Source organism: Scomber scombrus, chromosome 7 (assembly GCF_963691925.1).
Source record: "Scomber scombrus chromosome 7, fScoSco1.1, whole genome shotgun sequence".
Lineage (NCBI taxonomy): Eukaryota > Metazoa > Chordata > Actinopteri > Scombriformes > Scombridae > Scomber > Scomber scombrus.
In genome coordinates this window covers 17623151-17634590 of record NC_084976.1, presented here as the reverse complement: position 1 = coordinate 17634590, position 11440 = coordinate 17623151, and the positions used below count along the sequence as shown (strand labels likewise).

At 38.6% G+C, this 11440-nt stretch overlaps 2 protein-coding genes across 2 annotated transcripts in view; one reads left to right on the top strand and one right to left on the bottom strand.

Annotated features, from left to right (window-relative positions):
* The window catches only part of slc50a1 (solute carrier family 50 member 1), a 390175-nt gene that overhangs the window by 376820 nt on the left and 1915 nt on the right, over positions 1 to 11440 (bottom strand). The gene's annotated exons all lie outside the window — the stretch shown is intronic.
* otoa (otoancorin) lies at positions 976 to 11274 on the top strand. The gene is made up of 25 exons (XM_062423102.1): positions 976 to 1067; positions 2716 to 2857; positions 3079 to 3141; positions 3240 to 3427; positions 3515 to 3639; positions 4203 to 4321; positions 4402 to 4544; positions 5302 to 5410; positions 5509 to 5730; positions 5811 to 5981; positions 6232 to 6372; positions 6583 to 6632; positions 6819 to 6939; positions 7026 to 7144; positions 7268 to 7409; positions 7601 to 7794; positions 7883 to 7973; positions 8353 to 8473; positions 8574 to 8791; positions 9108 to 9257; positions 9338 to 9480; positions 9796 to 9932; positions 10091 to 10188; positions 10298 to 10448; positions 11145 to 11274. Exons 1-25 carry the CDS (start codon positions 976 to 978, stop codon positions 11225 to 11227), a joined length of 3333 nt encoding a protein of 1110 aa, XP_062279086.1. The 3' UTR covers positions 11228 to 11274.

Sequence of the window (11440 nt, the reverse complement as noted above, 5' to 3'; positions counted from 1 at the left end):
TATAATGTAAGATAAATCCTGTTGTGTAACTTCAAAAAGAAATAAACAGCTGCTCCCTCCACCAGGACTCATTATTTTTAATTCAGTGGTCACCGTGTTAGATTTTCAAGTCTACATTGGTTTAATTAGAAGACCATCCAAAAATTTCAAGAGTTCCTTACCCCTATCTGTCTCTCTGTCACACACTTCCAACCACATACACACATCCGTGCGCGCACACAGACACACACACACACACAGTTATTTTAATACCATGCACCTGCTTTGACTCAGTCAAGGACAGGTAACCACCCAGCTCACATCGGACCTGAGAGAAAAGCACATCCTCGCTTTGTGTACATCCTGTTTTTAAATTACATTATTTCTAAAAATCTACCAGAGAGGAGACTCAAATCCTGTAAGTAAGAACTTAATTGCAAATAAATGTTTTTACAGCATTCATAAAAGTTATTTCTTTTCTTTTCTGTATTTGTGATGCTTTGATAGTTTTATATTGGTAATGATGTTGAAACAGTTACATTGCAATATCTACAGTGTGATGCATAATGTGTCTGGTTTTACTGGCTTTTATTTTGATTAGTAATTCCATGAAGTCGTGATAATACATCATATAACCAGCAAATTACCACAATTACACATTAAAATGTTAATTACACATTAAAATCTTAATCTTAGTCTGACTTTATAAGAGGCCATACACAGATTTGGGACATAGGTTGTTATTTTTATTTTTTGTTCTGTAACTCTTTTGTGACTCTATCATCCCTGGTGATCATCGGACATATTTAAATGAAAAGTCAAACAAATGGAAATCAAACAAAAGCAAAATACCAACATGCAAAGTAGAGTGATTCCAATACGTGAGACTCACTGAACAATTCAAATATGTTTGTGCAGAAGGGATGGAGGGAGAGAAAAGATGCTGACATAATGTTATTCCCCATTGCATGATGTACAGAACCTGTTTTTCACAGCATGTTATCCTCCAAAGTCCACAGAGTCTCCCACAGGATGAGTCGCAAATATGGTAACCAGGGAAGTATGAACCCAAGTCCTCAGAGGAGGAAGTATGACAGAAAACCACAGCTGGTTTGCATAGAAACAGGTTCCATAACAACAAGAAAGCTTATGACATCCTATTGATAATGACTTATTTTTTCTTTCTTGGGAAGAACATTAAATAGAAATAGGTTGTGTATGTATTGATATTAATGTACACTTTGAATATGCTAACAGGCAGGCGAGCAGGCCATTTCACCATGGCTCCAAAAGGAGGAATATTTTTCTGTCTACTCATGGTGGCCTGTGCAGTCTCGGGTAAGTAGCAATGCCATCACATTAATCATCTCATCTTAGAACATGGAAATTGCTTAAATTAGAATGATAAAGAATTAAATAGTAGGTGTGTCAAATGTTATTCATTATTATATACTTCTTTATCTTCCAAGGTATGATGCCTGGAAATAAACCTGACTTCAAAGGCATTGCCAAAAAGCTGGTATGTCATTTCCTGAATAGTTTGTTTTGATCGAAATTTGTCTCATCTGGAAGTAGTATGGGTATATATAAATATAAATACACATTTTCAAGTCCAATAGTCACAGTTTTCTCTGTGTCAAAAAGATGACTGAGCTCTGTCAATTTTTCAATCACAGTACTTTGTCCTCATGTCCCAGATGTTGTGAAAAGATTTTCCATTCCTGATGTCATTTTATTTTATTTTATTTATGCAGGGGAAGGATGAGTATATGCATGCACTCACCCATGGGATTCGAATTTCACTCATTAGTAGTAATTGAGATGGAAATCACATCCTGTTAATTTATGACCACAGAGTGTACATTGTAATTGTATTGTGTATTTTTTTTCCATACTATGTGCTCTGCAGTTATTTTAGCTTGAATGCAGTATCATTATTTAAATATGATTTAATAAATTGGGTTTGTGCAATGAAGTTATTAAAATTGTTGTCTAACCACACACAGAGTTATGTGTCTTATACAATGTCTCATATACTGCATATTCAGCACATCTGATGATTACATGTGTGTTTATTTCCATTAGATGATGAAATGCCAGAATAAGGGTGAGCAGACACACAACACACTTTTCTTATTTTGTTTGTGTGTGAGTGAGGGGTGGGGGGGGGGGGGGGTGTGTCTTATATGCATTTCAACATTATTTGAACATGTAATTCCCTACACAAATACTCATCAGTCCTGGGTGCATGAATGTGGCAGTGAATGTTTACATGCATTATGAGTGGCCTCTGTAATGTGAGTCATAGCAAATACATGACAAATACTCAGACTAGTCCTAATGTGTTTTAACTGTGCAATATTACATTACTGAGGGCTGCTTTGTTACAGGATACCCAGTGCCGAAGATGAGGTTGCTGTATTCTATTTTCAATAGCAGGTAATTTAACAGGACACTGAGAATTTTAACTGATCCTTCCACCCATTTTATAACAATTTACTTTAAGTTAATATGATGGCAGCCTGTTCTTTAGGCTTGTACAACTGTTTTAGACACTTGTGAAGATATTTATTGGGAGATATGTGAGTAGGGACTAATTATGTTTTTTTTGGTATAGTGCAATTTTCTCTTGATAGTAAAAGGACAACATGAATTAACAAATAAAACATAAAATGTAATGTTTATAACCATTGCTCTGCTCACCAGCTCTTGTTTCTACTCTCATTTCTCTTTCAGTGACCTGCCAATGGAGGACCGAAGTGCTGACCAGTCCAACACCCTCCTATCTGCTTTTATCGATGTCCTGAATTCAGTCTCTACTGAGAGAGGCAAACAAGACTCACTTGGCCGCATCCCCATGGGCAAGCCAGATAAAATGGTGTGAGAACATATGCTGTTAAGCACTTCAATCACAGAGTCATTCAAAGAACAATGTTTGAAACATGTCTTGCATTTTGTATATTTATTACTCTTGGTAGCAAGTTAGTTATTAATTAATAGCATTATGCTTATTGTTGATGGGGCATTTTTTTCATTATCTGTTCAAATATTGCACCTGCTTTACCTTGCACACACAGTCTCTTTTCTGTCTCTTTTTAGAGAAACAAGATGTGGAATTGCACCCATCTTTCAACCATGATCAAGCTGATGAGAAACTCGTCTGTCAGTACTCCACACTTATGCCAAGATCTTAAGAAAAAAGGACATAATCCATTAATTAATTATGGTAATCATGTTTGCCATCTTTGTCATTCCCTTAGGAGGCATCTGCATGTTACATGCAAGCATTTGTGGCTCCTCTGTCCTGGGAAACTTTGACCACCCAGGCTGAAAACAACATGGACCCAGATGACTATGACACACTGCTGCTGGCTGTCAAACCTGTGCTGCTCAGTACGAAAAGAATGACCCTTCCTACCAGAGTAGAGGGCCAAAACATGAAAAAGATGTGAGTATGCGAGTGCACATACTGCGCATTTCTTCACCATCGTTGATCAACTTTTTTTTAACACTGTAAAATTGCTGTTTGTCACAGGATGAAGATGCTGCAGGGGGTGTATGATCCCATGTCCGAGGATAAAAGGACACAAGTGGTAAAATGGGCGAAAGAACAGTTCACTGAGAACTACTTCAACTGTTCTCTGAGGCCATCAAGATCAAGTAAGAAATCAAGTCAGAAACAGCTTCCTACAGTAAAAACTAGTTGTATTCTGAAATATGCACCACTAACAATTTATGAGACAATCATATTAATTCATAGTCTTTATGTTAATCATAAAGAGGAAAGAAAGAAAAGATGAGCAAAATAAGTTAAAGAACTAACTAAACTGAGGGGGTCACAAGCACTTAAGAAAAGAAGAGGCTGCAGAGAAAAAGAAAATGCAAGATAAGCATAAAAATGTCAGAGGAAAGGGTTGAATGAGGAAGCTGAAATAGACCAAACTAAATGGAAACAGGAAAGTGAAAGAGAGTAGAACTACAAGGAGGAGCAGGACACAGTGAGCAAAACAGGGACAGGCCACCTCTCATATGCAAACCATGAAACAGGAAACAAGACAGACAGTCTGACAGAAAACGTCTGACGAGTGCTGTGGGTTGCTTTGTATATTGCCTTTTTTTGTTTTCGATGTAAGAGGATGTTTAAAACAGATACATAAAAGTGTAGCTTGTGAAGTATTGTGTGGGTATTAATGTGACTTGTAACAGACACATTTACTCTGTAGCGTTAATGGAGCACTGCAAACCATCACTAAAATGGCTGGACTTGGAGGCATTGACCATGATGGGGCCTTACCTCTCCCGTTTAGCACCAGTCGATGTTGACTCCTCTCCTAAAGAAAAGGTTAGTAGTCATTCAAAGTAGATTCAAGAGTCAATGAAACAGAAAAAAGCAAGATTTCAACTTGTTGCATTCTCTTCTAGCTGTGTGAATTTTTCCGCTCAGCCCGGTTCAGAACAACCTTCAGTAAGGTGACCCACGTGAACCCCAGCTTGGGCAAGAAGTTTCTCCAAAAAGTTCAAGAGTGCTTCAGTGGACAGGAAGAGTTTGCAGAGCATGTGGACAAGTGTGTATTCATGTATAAATGTGTTTGTCTATTAGTACATTAAAACTGTGTGGATGAATTAGTTTATATGTCATTTCCCAACAAAACAGAAGATAATGGAAGAACAGACTTCAAGGAGTAAAAGTCTTAACTGATTTGAGAGAGAGAGAGCTTTGTTACAGACACTTACTTATTAGGTGAAAGAATGAAGCTATGTCCACACTAGCATATCTGCCAGGCTACACTCTGGAAAAGCAGTGATTTGAATTTAACACTAATGGCAGCATGTTAACATGCTAATAATGCCAATGCAAACGTTAGCCAGTTAGCTTCAAACATTAATTACAGTTGTTGGTGATGGGAATATAATTAGGTTAAATATTTATTCATTAATATTAATATTACTCAAATTGAAATGTTGGCCTGATGATGGCATGGAAAGTCAAGGGATCGCCAAAGTGTGTAATCACCTTGGTGATGAATTTGTGTACCAAATGTTATGATACTCCCTCCAATAGCTGTCCAGATATTTCACCAAAAGCCACAAATGTCAACCTGTTGGTGGCAGAAGATCAACCAGTAGAGTTCAGTAAGATTTATTGTTTGGGAACCAGAAATAACCTTTACATGATTTCATGACAATCCATTTGATATTTGTTCAGATATTTCAGTCTGGTTAGTAGATTAAAGCAGTGCTGTGATGAGTTGTATAATACAGATTAATGTAACTGGCATTAAAAGGGTTGATTAACCACATTTTGTCTTTGACCCTCCTCAGGCTTGGCACACTGGCTTGTTATTATAACGGTGCTCCAGACTTGACTCCTGATCTCAGCAGGAAACTTCTTTCTCAGACTGCTGACTGCGACAACCCCAGAATCACAAAGGTATACCTCTCTTACCCAGTCTTTCACACCCATGGCCAGGTCTGAAGTAGCAGATAAAATTGAATACTATTTGTCTTTTTATCTCCTCCTGACTCAAGTTGAAGAAGCGCCTTCTGAAGTCTGTTATGTCAAATACCAACGACGCCAGCGGTCTGACACTAAATGAGCTGGGCTCTATGGTTACCTTGTTGTCTCCCAAACAACTGTCCACAATCCCTAGTGCCAATATCCAAGAAGTTCTCAAAACCCTGGGACCCAATGTCCGATGGACAAAGGCCCAACTGCGCACTTTGGTCATGAAACAGCTGGGCAATAAGAAGGTGAGTCGACATAGCTATTACCTTGTTTCTCTCATGCTCTCCCTCTCACTCTATAAATATGGCATTCTGTTTTCTATTAGTGTAAAGAGGTGTCATACAAGGAGCTGATGGCGCTTGGGTCACTTGTCGAAGGCGTGCCAAGATGTATGCTTAAGCATGTTAAAGCACGGGAGATTCTCAGTGATACAGAGGGTCTGAAGAACATCTCCAAGCGAATGAGGAAGGGGCAGTTGAAGGCCATGCTGCAGGGGGTGAGTAAGGAAAGAGAGGAGCAGGAAATAGAGGTTAACATTCAGTGCTTACACAGTATCCTGCAGCACCCAAAGGCTCCTGCCACTTATGCAAGAGTTTTTTGTGTTGTTATTGAATTGAAAAGTAAGCAGAGGAAAAACAAAGCGGAGGTGAAGAGAATGGTTAATTGTGTTATCTGTGATATCTCATGTATGAGATATACACTGTAAACATTTAAGAAGAATTAATTCTCCCCCCCCCCCCCCCCAGCTACGTGAGAATGTGAATCCATCAGAGCTGGTACAGAAGCTGCCTGGCCCTTTGCTTCACAGCATTTCACTTAACAACCTGGACAACGCAAACATCACTTCTTTGGACCAAGTGGAGAATAAAATTTGGAGTCTGCCACAGGTAATCTCTGTTCTGCTGGAATCATTCTCTGAATTAAGCGGCTATATTTGTTATCTCACCGCTTATTGTTTAAATGTTAAAGAGATTTTCAATTAATGTAGTCTGGATCATAGAATCTTCTAGAAATGAATCAATTTATTGTTACCAAAGGTTAATGAGGTGTATTTACTCAAGAACTGGTGTCATGCTTCCCCATTTTCCTTTCCTTAGGCGGCTTTCATAGCAAAGAAGATGAATGATCTGAAGCAACTTAAGTACAGGTAAGGTATACAGCAGTGGCCAAAATACCAGAAATACAATACAATAGCCTACAGTAAATACACCAGGCAATATATATATATATATATATATATATATATATATATATATATATATATATATATATATATATATATATGAATTCTGCCATTGCTTTATATGCTAACATTTAAATATTATTGGAACAGGAGGCTGAGTTCAGTCCTTCAGGGTCTTACCTGTAAGATGATTGACAAAGCTGCTGACCGTGATGTAAAGGACTTGGCTCAGGCCATAGAAGAGACACCACAGTGGCTCTCCAAAGTGCAAGTATGTATACTCATACATACAGTTTACACACACAGTAACCTTTAAATAAATGTTAACATGTGCGCTTCATATATAACAAATTTCAGACAGCTTGTGCAGCCCGAAAGCTTTTTACAACTTTGGAGAAAAAGAGACCCAATTATTTCAAAGCCATTACAGTGGAGGAGCTGGATGAGATTCCCACATCCTTGCTTCTTCACCTGCCGTAAGAAAACGCACTCTCTTCTCTATCTCATTTAACCATGTATTAGAAAGCATTCTTTAATAAAAATAATAAAAGTTCTCCATCTTTCTATCTCCATCATCCTCTATCTCCAAATTACAACAGGCCTTTGATGGTGAACAATTTGACTGACTCTGTGTGTCCTGTCTTCCTCGACAAGATGGAAGAGGCCAACCTGAGCTCATTACCTCTTCGTAGCCCTTCTCGCCCTGCACTCACCCAGAGAGCTCTGCTCTGCCTGACCAAAGTACGCCCAAGGATACATAAAACCGTTAGAGAGCCCTGTATGAAGGCGTCTGCATTGATTATGTTTCTCTACTTATATATTCAGCGTTTTCCTTTAAATTACCTCCTGTCTGTACCTACTGCTCCACACCAGTTAATATACACACTGTGAGTCCAGTGGTTGCATTCATGCAGTGTTTTAATATTTTTCAGGGGACCATTTTATCTAAACTGACCATCGAGGCTGTGTCCAGGCTTGGACCACTCCTGTGTGAGCTTCAGCCTTTCCAACTGCGCCTCATGGCCCCTGACGTTCTTTACTCCAGCCTGCAGGCCATGGCTTCCTGCCTTCACATTCCTCAGCGTCACAGGGCCCCACTAATTCAGCTGGTCAACCAGACTTTTGGGTAGTAAACACTCCCTGTTGATGCTGGAGTTACTGCAGAGGAAAACTGAGAAAACAAGAATCTGATGATTTTTTTTCTCCTTCTGCAGGGATCCATCTGATTGGTCAGCTGAGACTATGGAATCACTTGGTCCCCTTCTACTTTTGGATGATGATGCCATATCTGCTCTTCCCAACAAGGTGTCTATCTTTCCTATGTGTATTTTGTTGTCTTCTCTGAACAGTGATGCAGGTCATGATGTCATATTTGCTTTTCCACATTTTTATCAAGTCAGTTTTATTTATATAGCTGAATCACAAATTTGCCTCAAAGGGCTTCACATCTTCAAAATGACACCATACATACTTAGACCCACTGTTCTTTAAAAACTAACTAAAAATACACAATAAAGAAAGAAAAGAAGGAAATGTCAACAAGAACAACAGAGGCGGTATCCCTCTTCCATGAAACATATCAAGAATATGAATATGAAAAATTGGATATCAGTAAATCATCAGTAAATCACACCTGTGTTTTTCGTGATGTCTTTTTGTTTATTTTTCCTCCTATCTCTGTTAGCCTTGGATGAAGGACGTTCTGTATTTCCTGAAGCCACGTCTGTCCCAAGTTTCAAATGCTCTGAAAAAGAAATTATTTTATCTCATCAGTACATCAAACGGAGCACGTAAAAAGAGAGAAGGTGGGGAGCAGACAGTCTTTTCATGTGAAAACAAATTATTGTTCTGTATATTCCTACTTCTCACCTGCTGGACGTCTCTCTACTTCTGTGTCTATCTCAGCCAACAGTAACAGCAACACTGACAGTAACCCTGACAGTAACAGTAAAAAACCCACTGTTGACGTAATTGAAGAACTGGGAATGAGCAACATCTACTGGACAGCTGATCAGCTGAATGCAATCTCAGTGGAAACCTTCTTTACTACTGTAGAAACACTTGGGTCTGTTTCTGGCTATGATGCGGACCAACTGACTGTGCTGAGTAAAAAGGCAATTGAGGTACAGTGAAGGCGCTGATTCTGGATCTGTTCACTCAGGGAGCTGAGGACAACTCTGGTCCTGTGATAGATAGAAAAGTCAATTTATCATTTTCTCTCTCTTGTTTTAACATATCTGGTAAGTTTTATTCTTCAAGTTCTGTCCAAACTCCAAATGTAAATATAAATCAAAAGGGAAATCATGGATTTTTTAAAGTTGTAATTGCATAAATCAATGTAAAAATCCCACATTTAATGTTCATCACAATTACTTTATCAATGTGGTCACCCCTGGAAGTGTTATTCGTTTGAGTAAGTATTTGTGTGTATTTCTGCAGGCTTTCGGCCCAGTCTCACAGATGAATGAGAGTGCAATCACACAGATGGGATGCATAGCACAGGGCTTCTCCGATTCAGACCTGGAGATGTTCGCCTTCTCAATGGACACTCTGGAGGAAATCGCTCGCTGTAGCTGGAATGAGTCACAGGTTGAGTATAAAAACAGCTCAATATGCAGATGACTGTTATACTCATGATGTTAACTAATCGAGATGATCATTTTCAATAGATGCAGCCAGTGTGGAAGGGCATTGCTAAACATAACAACCTGATAGCGCAGCAGCTGGGAGCTGCAGACATGGTGGCACTGAACCGCTTTATCTGTGGTCTGAACGCCAGCGAGATCCAACAACTAAACATAGACGCCTTTAAGTTTGTGCACGATACAGAACTCTCTTTATTTTGTTTATATCACTTTCTGCATGTTATATTCATAATTATTTTATTTCCAAATAAATTCATTTTTTATATATAGTGAAAAGACTATTTGTTATTTGAGATCATTTAAAAATAATGTTCAAATATAATCAATTAATGAAATTATGCTTAAATAGTTTTATAGTAAATATAATTTCACAAACGAGAGCGAGATTCCAAAGTTTGTGTCTATATAAGATATCTGGGACTATGTAATGAGCTGCAGAGTAAAATGGTGTGTGTGTGTTTCTGTGTGTTTCTGTGTCACAGGGATGCTGTGGGTTCAATGGATGGTATTCAGTGCTCCTTTGAGATTGCACAGAAGTTAAAAAGTCTTGCTGTGTCCGCCTTTGGAGAACCCAGCACCTGGACTGAAGCACAAGTGTCTGATTTGGGCAACATCAATGGTGAGATCATTTCCACTACTCTGTCTTCTTCTGGAGACCAAATCCCATCATAGTATGTCTTCATCTGGAGCAGAAACTAGTTTTAGTTTATGTTTGGTGTTGTTGCTCATCAGCAGCATTGTAAGAAAATACTGACGTACTGTGTCTGTGTCCCTAAGCTGGGTTAAATGCAGCAGAGCTGGCTTCTTTGGATCCATCTGTCTTCTCGTTTCTCAGGAAGACCTGCATCACGCTCATTCCTCCACGAAACTTTGCTGTGAGTAACTTTCTCAGAAAATGTTATTTAATTTCTCTTTTCATCTCTGCTGTGAGCCAAATTTGGGTGACCTCTTACCTCAGTGCCATCTTCTTTTTTTCCCCGTCAGGCACTCTCTGTAGCACAATTGGACGCTCTTGGACCTGACAATGCTGCCATGGTAACCAGTGAACAGCGAGCTGCACTAAATGGCAAACAGTTGGCTTCCCTTGAGAGAGCTTTGACCGGGACCCGTGGCCAAACAGAAGACACTGGGTCAGGTAAGGAAACACATCTACATGGTGGTAAATCAACAAATGTTTTCGTTTTTAAATATTGTGTTGATATTATTAAATAGAGTATTATAATATCATACTGTTAACATATTGATAGCTCTGTTTTACATTTGCAACCAATAATATTTTACCTCATTTTACCTGCCATAACCGCTGCCATGGGAGCCTGATTTCAATAACACTCCAACACTAAATATTCACAATTAAATAAGCAAATAATGTGGCAAAATGTTGATGTTATTTTCAGTGTGAGCAACTTTACAAATGGCGCTCCATATAAAGGAATGATAATGTTGCTCCATTATTTCAGCTTTCAGGAACTTTAAGACTTAAAATTAAAAAATTAGCCACTGTGTGGGTGTGATTAGATTGACAATGGTATTGCAGCATAAACAAACAACAAACAAAACAAGAATTATTTGAATAAAAATTTGTATTCAAATAATTCTGATAAAGTACGACATCACCTTTTTCCAACTGAGCCTTGCACACTTCAAAAATCATGTAATAACCAAACTAACTTACAAAACCTAACTTTGGCAGAACGTTGTATGATCCTGACCCCAGGACCCTACTAATAGTAAGAAAACGATGAAGGTTTTTTGTTGTCTTTAAAGGATCTCAGGAAGGTAATCTTTACATTCAGTGTTTATATGACTCTGATGTCACTCTCTCATCCAGGAGCTCCATCGCTGACTGTCGAGGGGATCTCGGCCTTCATGAAGCCTCTTCTCTTTCTTTTCACGGGTTTCCTGCTGCTGTGAGAACAGAGCCGCCACATACACCTGCCAAACCTGCAGGAGCTTTAGCTAACCAAACATATGCAGCCTCATTTCATTATATACATTATATATTACATATAGAGCAACTGTGAGCACTTATTCATCCAAGTTTATCTTGTTTGTGATGACATGCTGTGAGGACATGTTTCTCATAGACTGACTGTCTGAGATTTTAAATGTATTTTATTTAAATTA